Here is a 27,284-nt window from a genome sequence, read left to right on the forward strand (position 1 = left end):
GAGCCTTGTAGTCAGTGATAGGGGCAGGCCTTAGGGGCAGGCAGGTTTGGTGTCTGGTGCGCTCAGTTCAGCCCGTGCTGTGACGTAAAGGCTAGAGTGTGGAGAGAGTAAGAGGAGGGACTGCACTGCACGAACTTCTAATCCGTTACCCCGGGAAAACAACGGCAGTATTTAGCTGGCAATCCCGAGCCTACTGGAACACCGGGGCTACCGGCACAACTTGGACCACGGGAATAACGATTAGGTCTATAACGCGATGAGGCTCTCTAGGAGACATTTATCCGTTTCTCTTGCGCTTCTGCACTTGCTAGAATGGGGTTTCATATTAGCTTTCAACCTGGATACCAATAACATTCTGAGGAAAGACGGAGAAGCAGGCAGTTTATTTGGATTCTCTCTTGCCATGCATCGGCAACTTAATCCCGACAAAAGAATGTAAGTATTTTTTTGCATTGTGTTGGTTCAGTAGCATGCTGAAAGACTAATTGTCTGGCTAGACTTGCATCCGTTTGTTTGACTTCCCTTCTTATTCTGTAGCGGGTTCACCAACACTTGACGCGCGGTAGCAGGTTCATTCACCAAATTCCAGGAGCCGGATTAATTTGTTGAAGTGGATAAAGACTTTTGCGCACTTTCCACTCTGCGATGAGATTTAAGCTATATAGGCTATAACTTCATCAATAGCCTATTGAGACAATATTCTGTATAGGCAATGACAATATAACAATGCCAACATTTGAATGTGAATTGTCTGGAAGTTAATATGCTGCACTACATTGTGATATGCTCAAATATTTTTTTAATTCAAGCACGATGTCAATGCATTTCACCTAATAACCCCCATAATAAATGTCATGTATACATGGCCATGCTTGCGGTAGAGGGACATCGGCAACTCGTGATACTCTGTAGCGGCACAATGACGGATTGATATTCACTAGTGCGTGGGTGCCAGCCATTGTGCTGGGAATGCCCTTTGACAGGAAACTTGCTATAAGCTAACAATGCCGACACTGAGGTAACGAGCGTTGTCTTTCGGGACATCATGCATGTTAATTGAATTTGTTTGAAAAGAAAGTGATTCAATCCCCCCTGCGAGGGGTTAGACAGCGGGGCACCGTATCCTATATGGACTGGAAAGAAAGCGAACCTTCTAACCGTCACACGAAGTCAGTAAACAAAGGAGATACTGTCATGCAAATGGCGAAGGAAAGCTATTTTTAAGTTAAGTTATTGGACAGTTTCGAGTACTCTTCACTGTATGAGTGAACTCATGCTGTGTCCAGAGGCCACGCGGATGCAGTGGTCATGGACTTCAAGGCTCCAACTCCCATCATCAAAACTGTTTTGTTTTTTCTGGCTACCAATTTACTACAATGAATCACAGTGAAGGAGTGTGACATGAGCAGAGGTGAATCATTGATTTAGAGAGAGAGGGAGAGAGAGAGCGAGAGAGAGACAGACACAGAGACAGAGAGAGAGAGAGAGAGATAGAGAGAGAGAGGGAGAGAGAGAGCGAGAGAGAGACAGACACAGAGACAGAGAGAGAGAGAGAGAGATAGAGAGAGAGAGGGAGAGAGAGAGCGAGGGAGAGACAGACACAGAGACAGAGAGAGAGGGAGAGAGAGATAGAGAGAGAGAGGGAGAGAGAGAGCGAGGGAGAGAAGGAGAGGGAGAGAGGTTAGGGCAGTGATCCAGATTGAACACAGGCAGGCGTCTCACTCTCACCCACCTGTCACACACAGCGAGCACAGCAATAAGGTGGTTCAAATTCTAAACAGTCAAGGACTTGCAATGTAGAACAAATAAAATCGCTAAAGTACTGTATGTGAAACAGTAACCTCTCACATCTTTACCGTGGAATGTTCAACATGCATAAACACTCCACATGGCAATGACAAATCGGTAGTAATGGATAAGTTGTGGAGGAATCGGGGCCTCATAGGTGTGTTTCAGCCACCTGAGCTGAGAACGGGGGGGGGGGGGGGGGCAGGAGGAGGGGGGGCTGCGTGTCGAAGCCTGTCAGATCCACAGCGCTTACCGGGGGGGGGGGGGGGGGGGAGTCCCAACAAGCTAGCTCTTAGGCTAATTGCTAGGCGACCATGGGGCGCTTGCGGCGTCAACCATGGGGAGGCCAAACTGCTGCCCATGAGCTAATAACAATCTAGATTTGGATTCCTTAGATCTCCCTAGATTACTCTTCTCCAGGAATTTTATCTGGGTGTTTGCGGCCTCCATCCCTTGTTCTGCTCCCGCATGTAATGGGTCATGAATTTAGTCACTTTCCGTGTACTGTATTGAATAGTAATAGGCTATATGGCATGTTTATAGTTCAGCTGAAATGAGTTATTGAGAACCAGGTGACGCCACGGGGGCTGGAGTAGAACTTTGAAAGCCAGCAGACTGTGTGATGTTTGAGGGGTAAACAGGAGCGTGGAATGTCTCAGGGCAATGGCACTGGGCTGCCTTCCAGTGAAGCTGAAAGACGTAAAGATTCACTGCAGTGGCAAAAAGGAGGGGGTTAGGGGGGAGACACACATAGAGAAAGAGTGAATGATATATATATATATAGAGAGAGAGAGATACAGAGAGACAGAGAAAAAGAGAGAGAAAAAGAGGAAGAGAGAATGACAGAGGAAGGGGGAGAGACTTATTTATTAAAAGTGAGACTGTGATTGTGTTCCTAACATCCGCCCACCTGCCTCACACACAAACAAAGAAATAACCTATTGAATAACTTATTATTTTGAAGTAATTGACACCATTGCAGCAGGAAAACAGCGTTGTTCCACCTGGCTACCATCTCCCAGGGATCCCGTCATGTGACCCTGCTAAAACCAGTGGACCAAGTGGAGGTTCAGTTAAACACAGATAGTTAATGTGCAGCCCTGACTAACATGAAACTGGTCAGCAGTTTAACAGGAAGTCGTAGGGTGATGTGCCGGAACCCAAATATCAACGTGTCAACCCACAATTCTGCAATTTCCTAAAGTGCATGTCATGGTCATTTAGCACTCTTTTATCCAAAGCTACAGAAAGGGAATTCGAACCTGCAACCCCTGGTGACTGATGGCAGTCAAATTCTCTGCACTAAGGTACCTTTCACCATTTACCTGTTCGTCCATCCATCCATCTGTCTACTGATCTATCTACTTCATCAGTGGATAAGGGACAGTGAGGGCTCCCTTGGTCTGGAGCTCCTGTACATGACATAACTCAGATACGTCTGATCTAATGAGAATCAGAATCAGAATGGGATTTATTCGCCGTGAAAGTTTGCACAGACAAGGAATTTGCTTTGGCAGGAAGGTGCATACAATAAACATATACCTAAAATTTAAATATGTGGACTATCTATACTAAGGGTACATAAACTAGCAGTACTAAGTGGGATTAGAATAGAATTAAATATACAATAAAATAAAATATAAGTTGCCGTAAATTACAATATAAAAATACAAAAATACAAATATTACAAAAAATACAAATGTACAAGATACAATTATTGTAATGCAGTGCAAAAAGCAGTGTGTTTTAAGCAAGAAGTCATTAGAGTCAGTGTGGTCCCTTGGCCTTGTTGAAGAGGCCAACAGCAGAAGGGAAGAAACTGTTTTTGTGGCGTGAGGTATTGGTCCTGATGGACCGCAGCCTTCTGCCGGAGGGGAGTGACTGAAACAGGGAGTGTCCAGGGTGGGAGGAGTCGGCCACAATCTTCCTCGCTCCCTCATTGTCCTCGAGGTGTGCAGGTCCTTGAGGGTAGGCAGATTGCAGCCAATCACCTTCTCAGCAGTGCGGATGATACGCTGCAGTCTGCTCTTGTCCTTGGCAGTGGCAGCAGCATACCAGACGGTGATGGAGGAGGTGAGGATGGACTCAATGATGGCTGAGTAGAAGTGCACCATCATTGTCTTTGGCAGGTTGAACTTCTTCAGCTGCCGAAGGAAGTACATCCTCTGTTGTGCTTTCTTGATGAGGGAGCTGATGTTCAGTTCCCACTTGAGGTCCCTGAGGTCCATGAGCGTCCCTGCTGATCACAGTTGCAGGAAGTGGTGCTCTATTGTGGGCTGATTTTTCCTCCTTTTTAAAGCACAACCTTCATGACTTGTCTTATACCTTCCGTGTTGCCACGGCTACAGATAGACCTTGTGGTTCGTGTAGCCACGGCGACAGGTAGACCCTGTGGTTGAAACGTGTGACAGTGTCATGCCTCAGGGCTTTTCTGCGTTTCTGCCTGTGGAAAAGAAATAATCACCAAATCTAGGTTGTTGAGAGACTTTTATCTAATGAGAATGAGGTGAACAATCGCTGTGTAACTGTATCCTTCAGGTTCCCTGATGGCTGCATTGAGAGAACAACCTCGTTCTGAGCGAGAGCTGTTGCTACTTTGTGGCACACAGATCCTCCTTCCTTCCTTCTATTCATATGGATTCCTGTGGAGCGGAGGGGTTAAGCATAGATTCACCTTTTCCGTTCGCCATATTTAATGCAGCCTCTCGAAAACAATGAATTAGATACTTCCTCTGTGAATAGCTCTGGGGGAGGGGTCGATGATGCGGTCAGGATATATTCCCTCTGAAACCAGAGAGAAAAAGCCCATCTGACCAACCACACCAGGCCATCTGTGCACATGTAACATGATAGAATCTGGAATCCAGAATCAACATGCTTTTCTTTCTCCCATCACCCCCAACACGGTCTCTCTCTTAACAGGCGATACCAGCTAGGCTATACGTCTCACATCTCACAAGCCTGGCTGTCGACTCGCGCTCCAGTAGCCCTGGAGCAGGATCTAACGTCCACAAGCGGCTGCTTCCCGCGTTGGCGCTGCCTGCTGTGTACGTAGCCAGCCTCCGTCAGACGCCAAGTGGTGTGAGAGGACACACGGACACCGTTGGAACAGCTGCAGGGGGGGGGGCTGTTTGGGCTCTGAGTGCACAGCTGGGAGGGAATCACAGCATTTACATTTAGTCATTTAGCAGACGCTCTTATCCAGAGCGACTTACAGTAAGTACAGGGACATTCCCCTGAGGCAAGTAGGGTGAAGTGCCTTACCCAAGGACACAACGTCATTTTTCCCGGCCGGGAATTGAGCCGGCAACCTTCTGATTACTAGCCCAATTCCCTAACCAATCAGCCACCTGACTCCCAGCACATCTGGGAACAAAGACCCATGGGGTCGTGCCCATCACTCCACTTGGACACTGTTCATTTACAGATCAACTCTATCAACGACAGACAAACTGCCGTACAGTGAGCCCTGGTTCTTGTAATCGGAAACCCCGATTCTCAGAAGGAGCTTGGAAATGCGAGCCGTGCCCGGTTTTGATTGTTCGGTCGTTTCACGACTGGCCGAGTCGACCTGGAGGGGAGAAGTCAGAGGGTATTTTTCCTTTCCTCGTGATTGAACATCTTGTTTCTGTGTCCCCCCCAGAACTTGGACGCAAAGCCCCGAGTGTTGCGTGTAAATGTCGATGTTACCCTTCAGCTACTTGCCAAATTCTACAACCATCACCGAGACACCACGCTGTGAAGTCGGGAGATACCGGCCCCCTTCATCTCTGTGTTACAAGCTCTGCACATATGTGCTGTTTCCCTTTGCAAGCCCTCCCTTGTGCTTCTGGGGTGCTGGCATTCACAAGTGCAAAGCACAAACGAGCGGAAGTGGAATGAACCAAAGTCCGTCGTACTTTTAGTTGTGCTCGAATTGGGGCTCGACTAATGTGCTGTGAAATTGAAGTGAAAATCTTTGTATTGACTCTGCTGGTGTTTGCATGTCAGTGGATGTTGATTGAGAGGAGGAGACTTAAGCAGAGCAGGGAAGCTGCCCTCTGCCTGCAGGCCTCCTCAGGGGAGCCCTCGCCTGGTAAATGAAAGGCCGGGACACTAACCAAGCAGTCGATAGCTGGTTTTACAGAGCAGACCACAGAGGGATCATGCAGGGCAGAGGAAGAGAGGGACGAGGACCCTTCCTGTTTGAGGAAATGTTGTTTACTTTAGCACCGAACGGTCCTTGTGTTACATACAATGTGTGAGGCAAATGCAAATGGCAGCATGCTACTGTCTCTGGGCTACTGTCTCTGGTCAAAGAGCACAAACCACACTACTACTCAGGATTTCCTTAAAGGGGCTAAGACTCTCACTGGCCAGGGGAAATTGAGGTTTAGGACCCTATGGCTGTTGTAGTGTTGTTTTACTGCAATATTTCTTCTCTTACTGTGGTTGTCCATTGGTGAGCTGCCTGTTTGTTGGCCTGCTTATACTAAAGACTATACTATAGACTATAGACTAGCGCAAGTCGTTTTTCTTTCATTTACTCAAGTGCCACTAAGCAGGTCCAACTCGTAAAAGCCTTTCCAGTATGTCACTCGGAATGCTTCATCGAAGTATCAGTCATAGGCAACATGAAATATGGTTGCATACATTAAACCAGAGTGTGTGTGAACATCAGTCAGCCCTGGAAGACGTCCATGCAGCTCTTGTTAGGGCCCTTCATCGGGATGAGGGGGGGGTTTGAATACATTGTGGCTAGTGAGATAATGTTGTACGGGACAATCCCATTATTGAGCGCGCGCCAAATGAGCCCGTCCGCTCCTGTGCTCCCCCAGACAGAGCACACCGGTCCACTGTCCCGCCGGAGAGACTTCATCGCATCAGCTCCACAGCCGGCTCGTCACAATCGCCTGGCTTTGGAGGGCTTCTCTGGGGCCGCCAGATAAAAGACCAAACACAGTCTGTAATTACAGGAAGTCTTCCAAAGCCCTGCAAACTGTCTGCCCCTCCTCTGCTGTGCTTCTGTGCGCTGGGTGCTCTTTCACGGCTCGCTGTCCTGCGTGCAGTGAGATAGCGTGTGAAGGCCGCAGTGTGCACTAGAGGAAGTGTCTTTGTGGCTGATATGTTCTGGCTAGGAGCATATGGCATCAATACATATCGTTATGCTTTCCTCTCTTGGGGATCTTAGCATGATGCGTCCTTTAAATCTTCATATAAGTATGAAATATTGAGTATGACAGCTGCAGTGTTGAATATCCAGGCATATCAAACATCTGCTGATGTCACTCGTGTTTTAAAAGACGTTTTGTAAGCGATCTACCCTGCCACACTACATCGAACTTTGTCTACGAGATCTGGCATTACAACGCATGTGTTTTGTTTCTAGATTATTGATTGGTGCTCCCAGAGCTAAAGGTCTAGCCTACCAGAAGTCTAACAGAACAGGAGGCCTGTACAGCTGTGACATCACCGACCAATCCGATGACTGCGAGCGCATCGACTTCGACAACGAAGGTGAGACGCGCAATTCAACCTTTTTATGCAAAAATGTTGGTTTAGTGGTCACAGCGCGGCGTGTGACTGCAGGGTGACCGGTCCCGTGTGTCTGCGTCCCCACAGAGGACAGTCTGACGGAGAACAAGGAGGACCAGTGGATGGGAGTGACTGTCCAGAGCCAGGGACCCGGGGGGAAGGTCGTGGTGAGTCACAGGGGTCACAATAGTGCATTCACATTTTGTGACTTTTCATTCGTTTACCCGACGCTTTTTCCCAAAGCGACGCGGTACAAGTAGTGCTCTGGATAAGAGCGTCTGCTAAAACGGACTAAATGTAAATAGGGCCTTTGTGAAGTACAGCAGAAACTTAAGGATCACCAGTGTATAGTCCTGACAGTATCTTAGTGGTCAGCAGTGTATAGTCCTGACAGTATCTTAGTGGTCAGCAATGTATAGTCCTGACAGTATCTTAGTGGTCAGCAGTGTATAGTCCTGACAGTATCTTAGTGGTCAGCAATGTATAGTCCTGACAGTATCTTAGTGGTCAGCAGTGTATAGTCCTGACAGTATCTTAGTGGTCAGCGTCAAGGAACGGTCTGTGTTTCCTAGCCACATCACAGTAGTCTCAGTAGTGACCTGCCATTTCCTGGACTAAGTATGTGGGATTCCTCATATATGTATTGTGTATTTTGTCGAGCAGTGTAACTCTCCTGGAAGGGTGAACATGACCGTGCCCACCCCCCCTCCCCCCTCCCTCTTGTCATTGCAGACGTGCGCCCATCGCTACCAGAGACGTCTGTTCGTCAACACTCCCCAGGAGTCCCGTGACATCACGGGCCGCTGCTACGTCCTGAGCCAGGACCTCACGATCGACACCTCGTCAGACGAGGACGGAGGGAACTGGAAGTTCTGTGAGGGCCGCGCCCGAGGCCACGAGAGGTTCGGCTCCTGCCAGCAGGGGCTGGCGGCCACCTTCACCAGGGACTACCATTACCTGGTGTTCGGAGCCCCAGGGGCCTACAACTGGAAAGGTACGCGCTTGTTCGGACGAAATACTGACTCGCAGGATCTCGTGACGGGATGGACTGAGGACTGAGGAGTCCGTTGTGAGGCCTTGATGAGGCTGGAGGCCACATGCTTAGTTCAACTAAACATATAGTTCTCCTTATGCATCGGCAAAATCCAAAGAATTCTGTTGCTTTCCTGAGGCAAGGAAAATTATAGCAGCATACTCAGTCAGTTAACTTCATGAAATGCTTATACTTATATATTTTCTGTTGCCTGTCAAGTGCTGTTTTCATTTCTCATTGCTGTCATATCATGTTTGGTCTTCATGTGTTGGTATAATATGCTGTTTTGTTCGACTCCATGATTATATTTATCAATCTTCTCAAGGACCATTCCATAAACATCTCCCGCACCCTTCACTCCCTCCCCCCCGACCAGGCATTGTACGTGTAGAGCAAAAAAACAACACTTTATTGGAAATGGGATTTTATGATGACGGCCCCTTCGAAGTTGGAGATGAGAATCTACTGGACCCTGATCTTGTGCCTGTCCCTGCTAACAGCTACTTAGGTGGGTGTTCGAGTGTGGAGCAGTTTACCCCCCCTCTGTGTGAGCTGTGCTTTGTGTATTTAGGTGTCGTGTTCATGACCAGCTTGTCCTCCGCATATCCTGATCAGTTTTTGTATAAGTCGCTCCCGCTGCAGGTAACCACTGAGGGAACCGGCGATGTCACGGCCAATAGTTACTTAGGTTTGTGATCCTACAGGTGCCCGATGAGACTCGAACTTCTCCATTTCCATGGTGGCTAACACTTCCATTTTTGTGAAGATATATATTTTGCATGTCATTGCTTGCCTGAATGCTTGAAATGAAGGGGAGATATTACAGTTTAGAGTGATTTTGACACTGCTACATTGCCTGTACATTTCCTGGAACTGCACCCAAGACTTTCCCCCACTGTTGCACTTGTGTATATGGTTGAGGGACAATCAAAGGATTTGATTGGACATGTATGGCAATACAACTGATACATATTTTTGTCTCAGATCCACTTTCAGTTATTCATTGAAGTAAAACCATGTCAAACTCAGGATTATACAGCGTGTACAGCACTCTGTTTTACCGGAAAAACAAACTTTCCTGTGCTCTTCCCTGTTTTAGGATTCTCCCTTGACTCTGGTCACAGCATCACTAAGGGGCGTGGCCTGACTGTGGTGGCCGGGGCCCCCAGAGCCAATCACTGTGGGGCTGTGGTCCTACTGAGGAAGGAGAACGAGGCGTCGACGCGGCTGTCCCCGGAGCACATTCTGGAAGGCCCGGGGCTGGCGTCCTCGTTCGGATATGATGTCGCTGTGGTCGACCTGAACGGAGATGGGTACGAATGACACTGACCGCAACACTCTCCACCTCACACTGATCTGAACAGCAACGTCAATGTGACCGACGTTTCACGTTTCCATCGTTCCCGTGACCAACTGGTTGTTCCATGTGTGACACCAGGTGGCAGGACATCGTCGTGGGAGCCCCACAGTTCTTCATGAAGGAAGGGGATGTTGGAGGGGCCGTCTACGTGTACATCAACCAGGGTGGACGGTGGAACAACGTCATCCCGGTCCGCCTCAACGGAACCAAAGACTCCATGTTTGGACTGGCCGTGGAAAACATCGGCGACGTCAATCAAGACTCCTATGAAGGTCGGCGACCAAACGAGCATGTGCGGTTGTTTCTGCGTGTCTCTGTTCTCCCTCACTCGGCTCTCACTGCGTTTCTGTGTATCTCTGACATGGTTTTCCTGTCCCAGACATTGCTGTTGGAGCTCCGTATGATGATGCAGGGGCAGGAAAGGTTTACATTTACCATGGTTCTGCTAAAGGAATCCACACGAAGCCCTCACAGGTTGGTTCTCCGCGGCCGGATGAGCACATGCGGCTCTGTCATATATCACAGGCTGAGGGAGCGTTTGCTCTGAACTTCTCATGTTCATACACTCTTGTCCTTGTGTCTTTCCGTTTGATCACAGATCCTCCAGGGGAAACGCCACAGCGTCAGAATGTTTGGATACTCTCTGGCGGGGAACATGGACTTGGATCAGAACTCCTACCCGGACCTGGCTGTGGGGTCTCTCTCTGACACGGCGCTCATTTACAGGTGCAGTAGCTAACGCTAACTTGTCCTACTGTGCATTGCAACTCAGTCATAACCTCACACAGTTACTTCAAAACATCTATTAATAAAAAACATGGTCATCTTAGGTCAAGGCCAGTTATTAGCATCAAGTTGGAGGTGAAAATTACTCCTAAAGAAATCGACCTCACCAAGAAGACATGCGGAAACAACATTTGGTAAGTGGGTGGAGAGATGTAACAATGGTACACATTCAGTATGTAGATACAAAGAACGCTGTGTTGTGACATTGTTCATCTACTGTCCTTAGCTTGAATGTGGAGGCGTGCTTCACCTACAAATGCAACCCAGCTTCCTACAGCCCCAAACTGAGTGAGTCAAGTACTTCATGCTCTCTCTGTCCGTCATTGAAATAAATCATATTCCTTTTTTTTTCCAATTGTGTTTTGTTCTATTATCTGCCATACAGCGATCAGCTACACCTTTGAGGTGGAGGCCGATCGGAGGAGGCAGGGACTGCTCTCTAGGGTGGTGTTCCTGAACAAGTCCGGTTCAGACCAGGACCACCAGTCCACCGGAATACTAGACCTCCGTGGACAGAACAAGAGAGCGTGCGTCAAGACCAAAGTCAAACTTCAGGTATCCGATACTCCGATACTTCCGTCATCAGAAATCAGTGGGGAAGTTCAGCTTTGAGACTTTCTTTCTTTCGTTCCTTCTGTTTGAAGGAGAACATCAGAGATAAGCTGCACGCTATTCCAATCGAGGTGTCTGTGGCCATTCAGGGTGCCAAGCGCCACAAAAGACAGGACAATCTACCCCCTCTGGTGCCTATTCTGGACTCCTCACAGTCCAATAAGGTCCTTTCTGAGGTAACCATGCGACGCTACAACCCAATAAATCAATATAAATCACATACATGTCGTGCTCGTGTAGACGTCATGTCTTCCTGTCTGATGAACATAGTTGCACGGTAGACTTATTGATGTGCTGTTGTTGCAGGTCAACTTTTTGAAGGAGGGATGTGGGAAGGATAATATCTGCCAGAGCAACTTACAGTTGCAGTACAGATTCTGCTATAGAGAGATCAACCAAGATGTCTTCCCTCCATTGCCTGTGTGAGTGTTTACAGTACCTACAGTATAACAGGGTACATCAATGACAGAGACCTGCATGGTAGTATAGTCGGGTGATTACGTTTTCAACAAGCGGTTGACTCTTGCGTCTGTGCAGGGAGAATGGCCTGCCGGTGGTCTCTCTGAGCGACCAGAAGGACATCGCTCTGGAGGTGACCGTCCAGAACAGGCACGGGGACGACGCCCACGAGGCCAAGCTGATTGGCCGCTTCCCCAGCGCCCTGTCCTACTCCGGCCTGCGAGCGCAGAAGAGCACGGTGAGAGGGGGGCGGCAGCATCGCGCTCTTCCTTCGTCTCCTTCAGACTCGCCCTAATTCCTCCCGTGAACGGGTTTCGTGACGCTAAAATGGCCGCTCTTCTTTCAGAGGGAAAAGCCGCTGATCTGTTTCGCCAATCAGAACGGCTCCCAAGCAGAGTGCGACCTGGGGAACCCGTTTAAAAGAGATTCGGAGGTACGTGCTTGTATTCCGAAAAGATAGCGTTCTCGAGTCCCCTGTGTCTGTAGGGGTGGATGTTAAAGGAGAAATGATCTGTTCTAGGTTACATTCTACATCATCTTAAGCACTGCGGGAATCTCCCTCAACACCACAGAGATTGAGATTGACCTGCGGCTTCAAACGTGAGTAGCACTGCCCATTTTAGTTCAGACAGAATCAAACACCCCAAATCCCCCTGCAATTTGTAGCATCTGATAGCCATCTCTTATTTGTCTTTCAGGACCAGCACACAGGAAAATATGGTGGCAGTAAAAGCCAAAGCAAAAGTGGTGATTGAGCTGTTACTCTCAGTGGCAGGGTAAGTTGTCTATCAACATGTTCATACCTGTTTTGGGCATATATATATGTGAAGTATATAGCATATATCTGATGTGAAATTATATTTACACATAGCCATCAAATGTAAATGTGAAATGATTGCTTTGTTCTCACCAGGGTGGCTAAGCCCTCACAAGTGTATTTCGGGGGTAAAGTGAAAGGAGAGAGTGCTATCAAGACAGAGGAGGAGATAGGAAGCTTGATAGACTATGAATTCAGGGTAAATATGATCATCGTTTGTCTGAATTCCTTGTACTGAGTGTTTGTCCGTTTTATATTACTCAATAGCCGCCGTTCCTAACTGCAACCCTTCTCTGCACCTCCAGATCATCAACTTGGGGAAGCCCCTGAGGTCGTTTGGCACGGCGTCGCTGAACATCCAGTGGCCCAAAGAGAACGTGGACGGGAAATGGCTCCTGTACCTGGTGAAGATCAGCAGCAGCGGCCTGGAGGAGATCCGCTGCTCCCCCGAGAGGGAGATCAACTCTGTCAAACACATTCAGGTAGCTGGTCCTTTCACTAGCACTTCGACTTTTAATGTTACATAATAATAAAAAAAACAACAATAACTATTATTTACATTTCTAACAAATGAGTAATGTTACTATTCTTATTAGTGTTGTTTCTTATGATGATGACAATATGATGATGTCATTTCAGGAGTCAAACTCGTCCAGGCAAAAGCGTGATGCTGGGGGACGAAAAACACCTGGGGGCAAAATTTCTTTGTTGACCGACAAAAGGAAACACAAAATATTGGTGAGTTTATCTGTAGGTTGACATTGAATTTCAGTAGCAGATAGGATGCCTGTTTCAACAAAACCCTCAACTCTCCTCCCTCAGATGTGTGGCAATGGCTATGATGCCAAATGTGTGGTGATCAAGTGCCCCCTACAGGGCTTGGACACTACTGCAGTGATCGCTTTAAGGTCTCGTCTGTGGAATTCCACATTCATTGAGGTCAGAGGAGACGCTTGAACATGCACACACACACGCACAGACTTCTACACACGCAAACACACACACACACACACACACCCTATGTGTGTTTGCAGTGATCAATCGTTTGTTTTTTTAAAACAGAATTATGCATACTACAACTACCTCGACATCATAGTGAAAGCGTCCCTCAGCCTGGACGCTCCTGTAAAGAACATGGTCCTCAAGAACGCAGAGACGCAGGTAGGAAACGTGTCCACCGCTGAGATGCCCTCCGCCTGCAAACCAGGTCGTTCCTAACACAGGGACAGAAACCAGCGAGGGACAGGGAGCATCAGACATTATTGTGCTCCTTCCTGTCAGGTGAGAGTGACCGTGTTCCCAGAGAAGACTGTGGCCCAGTACGGAGGGGTTCCCTGGTGGATCATCGTGGTGGCGGTTCTGGCTGGCATCCTGATGTTGGCACTGCTAGTGTTCCTGCTCTGGAAGGTAGGTCCACAACATGTGTACCCGTCTGGGGGGGGGAAAAGCATCTGTAATTACATTTAATACATTATTGATTTATCTACGTTCCCAATCTATCGTTAGACACAGGCGCACATTTCTCTGCAGGTGGATATCCTAATGTCCACCGGTGTTTCAGATGAACATGATGAAGTGTTAAGGACACTTCTTTACGGTGTTGTGGTCTCTGTTGGAGCGCTGCTCCTAGTTATTCACCCCCACCCTGCTCCCTCTCAGTGTGGCTTCTTCAAGAGAGCCCCGAAAGACCAGTACGATGCTGCGTATCAAAAGGCAGAGATCCACGTGCAGCCCTCTGACAAAGAGAAACTCACTACTGAGGCGTGAGAGCAGCTGTCAGACCTGGGGTAAAGCAGCCATGTCCGCATGGAGTGTGGGATTAACCAAGACTAACTCACCTTTGACCTCAAAGGAAACGCTGACATGGCAAATCTGCTTCTGCTGTGGCCAACACACTGATTTAAAAGGGATGCAAACCGTAATGTACACGTGCTCATCGTGGTGCTCGACAGGCATGATATCTGTATGTGCAAAGTCTTTTTTCGCTTTTCTAATCAGCGTTTTTTGTTCTTTACAACGATTGCTCTATCCTGTTCAAACCTGCGTGCTGTGAATGCGCCCTGTTTTTCTAGGCAAATGCTTTCCTGGCTTGGTTGTGCTGAAATGTATTCTGGAATAGTACCTACATGTGAAGCTTGCTTTCGCTCAAACATGCAATGTTTTGCTATATTTTTACGAGAGCCAGGCTTGAATGATACCTTATTTGTAACAAAGCGGTTTTGCCTTTTTCAGTGTGGATTTTTCAAACGCTCCAAACAAGGCGACAGTGTTCCGAGATACAACGCCGTACGGATTCGAAAAGAAGCTCGCCATTTTAAAGATGGAAAAGTCAAGCTGAATTCTTTTGAGAGGAAACCATGGATGACAACCTGGAGTGAAAATGAGAGCTATTCCTGATGAGAACCTCATGACTTTTGGGGACACAAACCTCTTATTTTTTTATATATTTAGTCAGGTCTTGTTCCTTTTTTTACACACTCTTAACTTTACCTACATCTGGACTGCATTTAAGAAATAAATTATGCTTCAAGAGTTCTCATCAATTTCAGTGGCTGAGAAACATTTGTTGAAATACTATTCTTAAAAAAAGAAATCTATTAATATTTTTGTCCTTTTTCGGCAGAGATAGTTAGATAATAGACAGGAAATGTAGGTGAAGAGGGGAAGACATGAAATGGCACAAGCTGGAAAGCTGCTGTGTTAAGGCCATATGCCCGTATGGTACTCATACTAACTGATGAGCCACAGGGGCACCCCACTTGTTGATGAAGTTAACTTGCCTTCTTTCCAAGGTCAGGAACTTGAAAATGTTACTCATACAGAGGATACACTGAAATAATTCTCATCTTTCAATCATTTATTTACATAAATCTTTCATTTGCCCAATTGATGTCTTGTTGTCTCATTACTACAATTACAATAGGCTGTTGACTGGAATGTTTTGTATATATGAAAATAATGTAGCACACTGTATATTTATTTGTTATCATTACATGTTAAATAGTAACCAATGTATTTGGCCAAAGATTTGTTTCTGCTGTTTAAGTAGTTGTCATGAATGTACAGACAACACAGTAGAATGACTCACTGCTGTTTGTTCTCTCTAGGTTTGCAATTTTAAGAAAGCTTTTGACTCAAACATGACCTAATCCATATGTCCATGTAAAAGATGTTCTTCTGGTAAATACTGTGATTTGATTAAACCAATGCCATGGCTACGGAGCAATTCATTTTATTGCTGCTTTTATTTCCGAAACATTGGATTAGAACATGGCTTGACATCCCATTTGCCTGTTTTCTGTGTTGAATGTTTATATTCATTCAAGACTTGCCTGTTAGAACTCCACTCAACAATCATAAAGAAATGTTGTCATACAAAATGCGTTGACTACTGTAATATGCATTGTAATAAAAATGTGATGGATGCTGAGAGAAAATCTTAGTTTTTGACTTCAGGTACAATTTTGTTTACATTTTCTAAGGCTTTTCGTGTGTTTGTGGTAACTGCATCGGTCAAACTGTTGCCCTATATCGTCTAACAACACTGAGGCCAATCAATCTAAAAGGGAAAATCTGTACAAAGACCTAGGCTGATGTTGATCTGAAGAAAATGTCCAACATGAATGTACATCTCAACAGATGTAACTGGTGAAAATGCAATAAAGAGTACACATTCTTAATTACTTCGGATTTCGTTATTTCTACATAAAGTAACATCACCTTCTCTTAATGTATTGTCTTTGATTTAGCTACTGCAACTGATATTCATTCCAAACAACTTTAATTCAGAATTCTTTTATTTTATTATAATGAATTTGTTGAATTTACGAAAGCACAATATCATCCATCGAAGGTGAGACATATTGTTACAATTATTAAAAAATAAAAAAGATTTACTGTCTTTGAAGACGGCTCTCTAAACTAGTGACAAAACTTAGAAGCAAATGTTTAAAATACACAAGAATAGTCATATTTGGGGCAAAGGGAAGGATAGGTAGATAGATGGTTGAAATTAAAGTTAAAAAAAAGAAAAGAAAAAAAAAAGGGGTTTATTCTGGCCTAGATAAACTGTGGATGTGTGCTACCAAGAGCTGAAGTCTCCCAAGCCCGTTTTGCCTTTGGGTTTCTTAGCGGTCACTCCGCTGGTAGATGGTCCACTGTCGTTGGCTGGAGCCGGGCGCTTGGTTGCTGCTGCAGGGTTGATGTACTTCCCCACGCCGGGCTTGAAGGTCTGGGGTGCCTGCTCTGCTTTGGGCTTCTTCAGAGAGGCGTCGGTCTCCCGGCGCTCCTCCTCCTGCTTCTGGAGCTCCTGCTCGCGCTCCGCCGCGATCTGGGCGTCGGCCTCTTCGTAGGGGTTCACGAACACGGTGGCGGTGATGATCTTGATCTCCGAGTGGGGCTTGTCCGTCTTGGGGTCGCTCTCCACCCTCTCGATGGCCGTGAGAGCCTCGAAGCCGCCCACCACCCTGCCGAACACCGTGTGTTTCCTGTCCAGGTAGGCGCACGACCTGAAGGTGATGAAGAACTGGGACTTGTTGGTGTTGGGCCCCGAGTTCGCCATGCTGAGCACCCCTCGACCAGTGTGGGAGAGGTTGGGCTTGAACTCGTCTTTAAAGGGTCTCCCCCAATACGACTCCCCTCCTGTCCCCGTGCCGGTCGGGTCGCCACCTTGAATCATGAAGTTCCTGATGGACCGGTGGAACACCGTTCCGTCGTAGTAGCCCTTCTTGCACAAGCGGATGAAGTTCTCCCCCGCTTTAGGGACCTTGTCACAGTGCAGCTCAAGGTTAAGGTCTCCCTTGTTGGTGTGCAGGCGGACGTAGCCTTTCTTCTTCACGTACTGGTAGCGCACGGTGTCCTCTGTGATGGCGTCGGCTTCGTGGACGGTGGCGGGGGCCATGGCTGTGGACGTGAAGGAGGCCGACACTCTGCCGGTGGAGTAGTGAGCCGCGTTCAGCTTATCCGTCTTCTTGGCCACGGGCTCTTTCATGGTGGACGCCAGAAGTTTGTCTCCCTTGTACTCTTTGTAGAGCTCTGCCAGTGTTTCTTGGGTCTCCAGATTGGTTGTTTTGAGGTGATAGGCAGGGTCCAGCTTGGCTTTTTCTTCATCTGGGTCGAGAACTTTCAAGTTGTTTTTGACGTGGAAAAAGTCGGACACGTTGAACTTGTCCAGGTTTGTGGGGTCCTGTAGAGTGATAAGGTCCTGGCGGGTGAAGGGCTCATCCGTTAAGAGATCTCTGTAACTCTTGGTTTTGATGTTCAGCTGCTCCACCGCCTCATTGGAGAAAACATTGCCGGTGACCTTGTTGGTAACAATATGGGAATTGTTTGTGAAGACAGTGTACAGGACTGGGCAATGATATTTCCCATCGTTGTTTTTGCTGAAATGAAGCTTGATTAGGGACTTTGCTTCCAGTTTCTCGCCAGAGATAGGATTTGTACCATACTTTTTAATCCAAGGAACGATGCTCAGTAAATCAAAGACGATTCCCTCTGGTGTGCACATAGGGTACTCAAACGGCTGAAGGGACAAGCTGCAGTGGTCAAATGGAAGACGCCTGAAGTTTCCCTGCGGTATATCTGGTCTTTTCCCACCATAGAAATGGGTATACTCCGCACATGTTATGTACATTTTATCTTTCTGGTGTTGTCGCTTCCCCATTTTTCCTGATGTGATGTGTAAACAAATTAACGTAAATTGACTGTACTGGCCGTCTAGCGAGCCCAACTTGCTGTAAATCACGCTGGAGTTCAGCTGGTAGTTCCAGGTATTATTTTTTTAATCTTTGTTGTTTTCCTTCTTTTCTTGTTCTTCTTCTCTTTTAGTTTTATCGACGTTAGCAAAGAAAAAAGCTACGAGCTACTAGCTACTACGTAGCAATCACATCCGGTTAGAACATGTACATGCGTGATAAGTCAGGCATCGTTCGCCCGTTCCTAGAAATGGGATCTGTAGTCCAAACGATCACGTACGCTCTCTCTTGAACCCAACAATTCTAACGTTCTCAAGTAATTTAATCAATTAAATAACAACGCCATGAATGTACGTTTTATAATCGTTGTTTGTTTGTTACACAGAATTGTGATATTTACTAAAACAATAAAATAAAACCATTTGATTTTGCTTCCGGGGCCATGAGGCGGAAAAGGCGGGACCAAGCACTTTTACTACAAGTGACGCATGTGAAAAGCTAAGGGCCTTGGGCCAATGAGGACAAAGATAGACTGTCAATGATCAGTGTTTTGACTCTGGCCAGCCTGGGAGACACCTCTTAATTTATATTGTTGACCCCAATAAAACAGGTTGCGCTACTGCAAAATTAGCTAGCCAGCTAATGTTAATGACCATGGTAAGATTTCGCTTTGCATTCTTGTAGCTTGTTCGCTAGCTATGGTCAGCCGGCAGCTCGTCTGTGGGCACGTATTAGTTTAATCTACAATTCATTTTTAGCTAGCCAGCTATCAACAAGCCGGACGAACACAAACCCAAGATCAGTCAAAATGAGACTATTAAGGACACTCATGAGCAATGTCTCAATCGCAAAACACATCGATTATTACTCCAGATTCTCACCATCACCCCTCTCAATGAAGCAGTTCTTGGATTTTGGTAAGTGTAACAATGGGCACTTTAGAAAGCAACTCTGTCAATCTAGATTAGGGGTTTTCAAATTTTATAATCTGCGTACCCCATTATAAATAATATAGTCCACCACGTACCCCAATCTGATATAATCATATTATAGAAATTATATAATAGAATAGGCTATATATGGTACAATATCAGCACGCAATTGAAACATCAACGCATCTATTGTTTATAGGAAAGAGAGATTAAACATATATTAGATCGCCAAATTATAATAAATACAATGCATTGTGCGACATTACGGATTTTTTCTCGCGTACCCACTGAAGAGAGTTTGCGTACCCCAGTTTGAAAACCGATGGTCAGGGGTGTCAAATCCTGGTCCTCAGGGGCCGCTGTCCTGTATGTTTTAGACGTTTACCTGCTCCAACACACCTGATTCAAATGAATGGATCATGAGCAAGCTCAGCAGACGCCTGATAACGATCATTCATTTGAATCAGGTGTGCTGGATCAGGGAAACTTCTAAAACGTACAGGACAGCGGCCCCTGAGGACCAGGATCTAACACCCCTGGTCTAGATGGTTTTTCCTTCTGAAGAACAGTTACTTGCATTAGGCTAATTTGTGTCTGTTTCTAGGTTCTGAAAATGCATGTGAGAAAACGTCGTTCGTGTTTCTCAGACAAGAGTTGCCTGTGAGGCTGGCCAACATAATGAAGGAAATTAACTTGTTGCCTGACAATTTGTTGAGGACCCCGTCGGTCAAGTTGGTCCAGAGTTGGTGAGTACACAAGCTAGCGCCCGTCTTCACCTCTCTTGAGGGATTTAAGTGTCTTGTTTGTAAAGTGAAACAACCTCCTCAAGGAACTCTTTAGCTTTCTTTTCTTTCTTTTTTTTGGTTTTAGGTATCTGCAAAGTCTTCAGGAAATTATCGAGTTCAAGGACAGAAACATTAATGACGAGAAAGTCACATATGAGTAAGTTGATTTAACGGGCTCTGTAAAATATAGGTTATGTTTTGATGACCACCCATTCCTGCATGCGTTGCTCACTGGGTCTCAATTGCAGCTTCACCGATGCTGTGATAAAGATTCGGAATCGACACAATGACGTCATACCCACCATGGCCCAGGGGGTGGTGGAATACAAGGAGGCTTATGGAACCGACCCCATCGTGAGCCAGAACGTCCAGTATTTCCTCGATCGATTCTACATGAGCAGGATATCCATCAGGATGCTTCTTAACCAGCACAGTGAGCATGATGCCACATCTGTTAAAGCTCTCACTTATTGTCAAGGGCCAAGATATGGCTCAGCTGTTAGCCTCAAGTAGACATGGGAGCGTTGTAACTTAAACCATATGCTAACATTACAACTCCTAATGTTGTCAGTCATCTATCATTTCAACGTGTGTGTGTACTTGTCTTTGTAGCCCTGCTCTTTGGAGGGAAAGTGAAAGTGAACCCAGCTCATCCTAAACAGATTGGGAGCATTGACCCTCACTGCTGTGTCACCGAAGTGGTGAAGGGTGAGTGTAATCTGTGCCTGCTGATCATGCACTGAAGTGTTACCTTGGCAGGGCACCAATGGGTCCTTAAAATCCTTGAAAGTTAGTGAATTTGGGAAAAAGAAAAAACCAAAACAAGGCCTTTCAAAGTTTTTGGAAACGGACATATCAACATGGGTTACAGAAAGTATTTGAATTGATATATTTTGTGCAGTAATAGAAATGGAAGTTCTGTGCTGCAAGTTTGGACAGTGTCATCACTGTGACACGACACAATGAAGAAGTGTTCACACATTCAAGTCTCTCTTTTTAACTGTTATCTGTGGGCCTCTGTAAAGTCGCTAGTTCTCATTATAGAAATTCTCAGCGTTGTAACAGTAATTAACCTTTAGCAAACTATGCTGTGTTGGGTTCTTGAATTTGAGGGAATTGGGTCTGTGAAGTCCTTGCAAAGTCCTTGAATGAGATGTTTCAGAGGGTGTGAGAACGTTGCTGTGATGACTGCAGTGTTGCTGGCTCTTAACATCAAGAGTTTTCCCTCTCTTCCATAGACGCTTACCAGAACGCGAGAAACCTATGTGACCGGTATTACATGAACTCCCCAGAGTTGCTTCTGGAGGAATTTAATGGTGACCATTTCGATTTCATCGCCCATACTTTATTTTTTATTTTTTATATGACTAAGTGGTTGTAGATTTTCTGACGGTCTTTCTGATTTGGTTCTGCCAGTGAAAGACGATGGCAAGCCTGTGACTGTGGTGTACGTGCCCTCTCATCTCTACCACATGGTGTTCGAACTCTTCAAGGTACATGATTTTCACATCTTTCACTTTTACCAATGGTTTGAGGCTTTACATAAACTGTACAGTGAGGTTAGTTACCCATTCAATTGTTGCATAGAGTAAAGGGAATAGGAATTTCTTTCTTTTTCTGCAGAACGCCATGAGAGCCACTATGGAGATGTATGGAGATGTCATGGAGTATCCACCTGTCCATGCCCAGGTCGCCCTGGGGTCTGAAGACCTGACCGTCAAGGTAGAGCGCTGCTTCTCCGCACTGCGGCACCCCCCACCCTTAGGGTCAAAGGTCACCTGTCTGTCGTCCTCCCCCAGGTCAGCGATCGAGGAGGAGGCGTCCCACTGCGGAAGATCGACCGGCTGTTCACCTACACCTACTCCACCGCTCCCCGGCCAAGCATGGAACCTTCCAGAGCCACCCCTCTGGTAGGTCTTCCTGTCACTGCCCACACACACCACCCAGAACCCCTGTTACAGCACACACACACACACCACCCAGAACCCGTCACTGCGCACACACACCACCCAGAACCCCTGTCACTGCACAGCCTTAAGACTCACAAACTCCTCCATCATCTAGCCTCATCATCTTTATCTTCATGGGCTGAATGTGCTGCTGTCCTCAGGCTGGTTTTGGTTACGGCCTGCCCATCTCCCGACTGTATGCCAGGTACTTTCAAGGAGACCTGAAGCTGTACTCACTGGAGGGCTACGGCACTGATGCCATCATTTATATCCGGGTGAAATATTCAAATAGATACAAACACTGTATGGCTTTACATGGAGAAGCAAGAACATTGGGAATAATTACCTGTTTTTTTTGTATGTTTTGTGGTGCTACCCCATAATATTGACCAGGCACTATCCACGGAGTCCATCGAGAGGCTTCCTGTTTACAACAAGTCAGCGTGGAAGCACTACAAAACCCTCCAGGAAGCGGACGACTGGTGTGTCCCCAGCAAGGAGCCTAAAGACATGACCACCTTCAGGAGCGTCTAGACCCAGAGGGCTGGACGCAGCCAGGAGGGGAACTCCAAACAGTTTTGCACCAATACCAGATGTCATGAATGGTTTCGGGTTGCTGTTTGGATTGGATTTTGTGTGGATGATGTTATGGGCACTCAGGCGTTCTGTCAAACCTTTGCCCCTCGTAGAAACAGTGTTTGAAGTTTCAGCTCCAAGTTGTAGTGCCAAGCTAAATAATGTGAATAATAAACTTAGCTGAATTGAAGAATATCATTCTTTAACAGCTAGAGTATGCACTTTTTTGGAGATATCAAAAGTATTTTAACGTGTATTGAAGCCAAGAAGGAACATTTGTTTCCTGGTAGTTGTATGATCGGCAAGGACGGCTTGGTTTCAACTGTTGCTAAAGAAGTTTATTTATTCAGTACAAACGGAAAGCACAAGTAGAATGAAGTGTTGTGTTTATAAACTCTGTTGCCATGATCGTACCTGTTGTATTTTCTTTAGCAGAAAACAAGACTGCAATAACTTGTTAGGTGATGTGACACAAACTGTTATTGAACAATAAAGTGATTGTTACAGGTTGAAATGTTTAATTTAGACACCTGTTGAGGTGGCGTGGGAACCATGAGGCGTGGTTCAGTCTCTGTCTGGTTATATGGGATTCCTTACTCAAATAAATGGAATTCGAACATGTACCCCTGGGGATAGTTGCTTTGTGTAGCTGAGTAATACAGTTCTAATCTTGTTTTTCCCTTGGTGAGTTGTGTCAGTGTTAGTCAGTGCTACTTACACTAGAACCATAAGCACCACAAACACCTCATTTGTTTTTGTTTATTTACGCTGCGTTGTCATTCTGTGCCAAGAATAGGAACATTTCAGCCGTGCACTTTCTGATTAAACACATGGAAGAATTCTAACAAATTTGTTCTTACCTGCAGTTTTAATCAATGAGACATTGAATCATGCACGGATAAAGAAAAATCCTATTTAAGACTGGAAGCTCAGCGTGCATCCTGACACAAAACACGAGATTAAGTCAACAGTTGAACAGGTTCATTTGTCATAGGCACATCTCATTTCCCATGAACCCAGACACCCCACCATGTGGGGAATGCATGCTGCGTGGAATAACAGTCAACATCTTGGTACCATTCAGCAGTGCATGAAAATTGTTGGTTCAATTGGGCCACAGAGCAGTAAATCATCCATTCTCAAAGCACAGGCACAGTTGGAGACAGGGTCAGCAGCATTCTCTTCGTCATTACTTGATTCGTTTTGCCTTTCATTTAGCAAAAATGTTCTCATATTAGAGGCTATTCTACTTAGTAGAAAAAGTATAAAGTATTAAATGATGGACTTTAATCATTAATTCCATTTTAAAAAGTTATGCAGTTAATAGGCATACTGTATGTATAAAACTGTTTATACATGTAAAACCTCGTCACCCTTTGAAGCTTAACGATAATAGTGCTTTTATCTCAATAACTGTACAATGTTCCTGCAAGAAAATATCTGTACATGGCCACAGGTAAGTTACACAAGCAAAGAATAGTATAAAACAGGTCAAATGCAGTACTGAAGTCATTCCACCTGTGCACCTATCTTCCACCTACATACTACTTGGTAACTTAAAGACAAAAAGCATTTATAGTGGTAAAAACATGGTCGGTTCTGGTTTTGGTCACATGCCTAATATGCCATCATACATTTTATGTCAACTGTAGTGTCAAAAGGGTTGCTGCAATTGTGGAAAACATATTAAACTACTGTATATAAAAGCAAGTACAGTATAATTCATATAAACAAGATTGATTTGCTGAGTTGTTATTTAGTGAGAGAAAGACAATTCAGTGGTTTGAATCACACCTTGAATCGACACAAGAACAAAGCTCCACCATTTCTGTGGCCATAGCAGACACACCAGTCATGAATGAAAGGTTTGTGCGCACGTATTGACTTGTGTGAAGTGGATGGCATGTATGCACTGTGTGAAACAGCTGGCCCAGGCTAGAGAAGCGCTGTCTGGGGCGACAGGGGGTGCTGTCTGGGGCGACAGAGGGTGCGGGGTTGGGTGCTGTCTGGGGCGCCAGGGGGTGCGAGGCTGGGTGCTGTCTGGGGCGATAGGGGGTGCTGTCTGGGGCGACAGAGGGTGCAGGGCTGGGTGCTGTCTGGGGCGACAGGGGGTGCAGGGCTGGGTGCTGTCTGGGGCGACAGAGGGTGCGAGGCTGGGTGCTGTCTGGGGCGACAGGGGGTGCAGGGCTGGGTGCTGTCTGGGGCGACAGGGGGTGCGGGGCTGGGTGCTGTCTGGGGCGACAGGGGGTGCAGGGCTGGGTGCTGTCTGGGGCGACAGGGGGTGCAGGGCTGGGTGCTGTCTGGGGCGACAGGGGGTGCGGGGCTGGGTGCTGTCTGGGGCGACAGAGGGTGCGGGGCTGGGTGGGACCAGGGTCTCAGCAGACAGAGTCTGTGGTGGGGGGCAGCCGTCCACTGCGTCTCGCCTCCTTCTCCCTCTTCTCCCTCTGTTTCTCCAGCTTGTCCTGGGCCTTGCGCATGTCCTTCAGTTTCTTCTTGATGGTGGAGCGATCGCTCTGGCTGGACACACCCAGGGCCTGGGAGGGACACAGGAATCACACAAGGAGTTTGGTCATCACGCCACGCTGAATGCCCCTCCATTTACACTTTTCAATCACTTGGTATTTTATCAATTACATCTGGCATATCCTTAACAACAGTTGTTTTTAAGTAGATTGAGTTTGTTTGAAAGAATGTCTGTAGAGACTAACTGCCAGCCAGGTTCAGATTATTCTTGGCTGATTCTACTGTATGTAAACAACACTTTGTGGCCATTTCGGCAGTTCACTATTAATTCCACCTTTACCTTTAACTTGTCACTGTCCAGGTGCATGAGCTGTTGGCCATCCACCCCCTTGGCAGTGAACTCAGGAGTGTATTGGTCCATGTTCATGCCCATCAGCCAGTGACAGACTTGCTGATTGGTCCAATCAGAGACTGGGCGGTTCTGCCATTGGTACTCCTTCCCTGTGGGCACGGGTTCGTCGTCCAAAGTCTTCAGAGCATGAAGAGAAAGATGCCGTCAGACCAGATAAACAAACACAAACATTCCATAAGAGCAGTGGGAGCTGGATCTCCAAACATGGGTCCTCTGGATCACATACAGAAGGTTAAATCAAAGTTAAACAGAGCATAACAATAAACACCATATTACAGGATGTAGCGATAACACATTTGGTACATGCCATAACCCTAATAAAAGGCCCAAATAAAGAACTTCCAAAGCCATGCGCACTAGTCTAGAGTGTTCACTAACAGCCATTCAGGTCACATCCAGAACATGCAGAGGTAGCATGTCCATGTAGCTGTAATTACTAACAAACACTAAACATTCGTTCGACCTGACGAAAATACATCTATCGACACGAATACATAAACCACAAGTGGATCAGGCCAAAACAGTCGACATTCATCACAGGCACCAGTGCAGCCCTCACAGGCACCAGTGCAGCCCTCACAGGCACCAGTGCAGCCATCACAGGCACCAGTGCAGCCATCACAGGCACCAGTGCAGCCATCACAGGCACCAGTGCAGCCCTCACAGGCACCAGTGCAGCCATCACAGGCACCGGTGCAGCCATCACAGGCACCAGTGCAGCCAAGGTTCCACTGACTAGACCAGCACAATGGCCTGCCCCGACAAAAGCTCACAAGTGCTCTTCACAAGACTCCAGAGCTGAAGACAAGAGTGCTACACTGCCACCACGCAGGACAGCCCATCGCGCATGCAACCACATTCTCAGCTTGCCATTCACGACCACATCCATCATGGCCACAAGGGGGCTCTCTCATCAACAGAGCATGCTTGAGGACGTCCCCCTTGGGCCCGACATCCCACACACCCCCTTTGTGACACTGGAACAAAGAGAGCACTCACCTCGTTGGAAGAGAAGATTAAAGTGTGTGAGCGCCCAGACAGATTGGGCTCAGCCACTAACCCTGAGAGGTCAGTACTGGGGCTGCCAGGGTTAGAATCATCTATGACTGACAAGCTCTGGAACAGGTAGAGACATTGGACGCATTAACTAGACAACAGTAGTTCATCATGTGGGACAGGTTTGGGGACCAGGGGATCCACTGCTTGAATGTGATTCACGACAGTGTAGATTGTTTCTACAGTGTCAAGAGATTACGCTACTAATCCAGATTGATGTTGATTAGTCCCAATTATCACAATGGGGGGGGACATATTCAGGATTTCACGTTGTGTCACTAGACATTCTTAAAACCCATGGGGACATAAATAACTTTTCAAAGCACAAGAACATCAAACACAGGACAACACTACTTCTACGACTCTCAGGAATTCAAACACCACACCAAGAACTAATTCTACTAAAGAAACACTAACATAGGACTGCCATAATTATGTGGTAATGCATTAAGATAATACTTTTTAAATGCAGGGTAAATACATGTGTATGAACTAAATCAGATTTTGATGTCAACCATAATTAATACAGTATATTGTGAACATTGTTGAAATGTGAGCTCTTAACCCACTACCACACACCAACTTCACTAAAACACAAAATGAATTGTTTCTTATTAGTACCTAGAGGGTGACAGGGACCAATCAAACTAGACGTGTTAGTAATCTACGGACTGCTCTACGATTGGGGGGGGAGAGAGAAGAAATCATACTGTACCAAATCTAATGAGCGACTGAACAATGAGGACCAGGAGAGATTTGTCTGTTTGAGAGAAGGACTGTTAGTGAGGAGCACCTCTGTGTGCCTCCTACTACTCCGAGACACACAGAGACACACACAGACCAACACACAGTCCTGACAGCCACAGGGAACAAACAGGGAACACAACTCTTGTAGCTACTACTGTTGATTGGTTGGCCCTGTCTGTCTGTCTGTCTGTCGGCTCATGCAATCTACCACAGCCTCAGTCAGCTAAATAGACCTTCAACCTTCAACATTCATTTCTTTTCTTCTAGATATGATTTGGTTTGCTAAGCCACTGAATCCTGGA

At 46.4% G+C, this 27,284-nt stretch overlaps 4 protein-coding genes across 5 annotated transcripts in view; 2 read left to right on the forward strand and 2 right to left on the reverse strand.

The window, feature by feature from the left end:
• Window positions 1-341: 341 nt before the first annotated feature.
• On the forward strand, window positions 342-15,612 carry itga6a (integrin, alpha 6a). 2 transcript variants are annotated; one of them, XM_067255113.1, is made up of 26 exons: window positions 342-435; window positions 7,157-7,284; window positions 7,390-7,469; window positions 8,035-8,296; window positions 8,712-8,843; window positions 9,435-9,648; window positions 9,774-9,967; window positions 10,075-10,169; window positions 10,294-10,421; window positions 10,526-10,615; window positions 10,708-10,769; window positions 10,867-11,036; window positions 11,126-11,269; window positions 11,400-11,515; window positions 11,631-11,790; window positions 11,899-11,985; window positions 12,073-12,152; window positions 12,251-12,328; window positions 12,466-12,568; window positions 12,675-12,851; window positions 13,009-13,107; window positions 13,192-13,308; window positions 13,432-13,530; window positions 13,651-13,776; window positions 14,029-14,156; window positions 14,602-14,740. In XM_067255113.1, exons 1-25 carry the CDS (start codon window positions 404-406, stop codon window positions 14,134-14,136), a joined length of 3,081 nt encoding a protein of 1,026 aa, XP_067111214.1. In that variant the 5' UTR covers window positions 342-403; the 3' UTR covers window positions 14,137-14,156; window positions 14,602-14,740. The 2 variants fall into 2 exon arrangements, with proteins under 2 accessions (XP_067111214.1, XP_067111215.1); XM_067255114.1 differs by lacking the exon at window positions 14,029-14,156 and having other exon boundaries at window positions 14,602-15,612.
• A 613-nt stretch (window positions 15,613-16,225) lies between these two features.
• On the reverse strand, window positions 16,226-18,235 carry ppil2 (peptidylprolyl isomerase (cyclophilin)-like 2). The gene has a single exon (XM_067255115.1). The coding sequence runs from the start codon at window positions 18,029-18,031 to the stop codon at window positions 16,451-16,453; it is 1,581 nt and encodes a 526-aa protein (XP_067111216.1). The 5' UTR covers window positions 18,032-18,235; the 3' UTR covers window positions 16,226-16,450.
• A 377-nt stretch (window positions 18,236-18,612) lies between these two features.
• Window positions 18,613-22,927, forward strand: pdk1 (pyruvate dehydrogenase kinase, isozyme 1). The gene is made up of 11 exons (XM_067255117.1): window positions 18,613-18,979; window positions 19,599-19,740; window positions 19,865-19,936; window positions 20,028-20,212; window positions 20,392-20,487; window positions 21,018-21,095; window positions 21,196-21,272; window positions 21,403-21,501; window positions 21,579-21,689; window positions 21,890-22,003; window positions 22,122-22,927. The coding sequence occupies exons 1-11, from the start codon at window positions 18,871-18,873 to the stop codon at window positions 22,260-22,262; spliced, it is 1,224 nt and encodes a 407-aa protein (XP_067111218.1). The 5' UTR covers window positions 18,613-18,870; the 3' UTR covers window positions 22,263-22,927.
• A 97-nt stretch (window positions 22,928-23,024) lies between these two features.
• Window positions 23,025-27,284, reverse strand: part of ppp1r9ala (protein phosphatase 1 regulatory subunit 9A-like A) — a 29,044-nt gene continuing 24,784 nt past the window's right edge. Inside the window, exons 17-20 of the mRNA XM_067255112.1 lie at window positions 26,951-26,995; window positions 26,179-26,295; window positions 25,108-25,296; window positions 23,025-24,838 (exon numbers count right to left, since the gene is read on the reverse strand). Coding sequence (XP_067111213.1) covers window positions 24,680-24,838; window positions 25,108-25,296; window positions 26,179-26,295; window positions 26,951-26,995 — 510 coding nt within the window. The 3' untranslated portion in view covers window positions 23,025-24,679. The remainder of the gene's footprint in view (window positions 24,839-25,107; window positions 25,297-26,178; window positions 26,296-26,950; window positions 26,996-27,284) is intronic.

Source organism: Osmerus mordax, chromosome 2 (assembly GCF_038355195.1).
Source record: "Osmerus mordax isolate fOsmMor3 chromosome 2, fOsmMor3.pri, whole genome shotgun sequence".
In the NCBI taxonomy this organism is placed as follows: Eukaryota; Metazoa; Chordata; class Actinopteri; order Osmeriformes; family Osmeridae; genus Osmerus; species Osmerus mordax.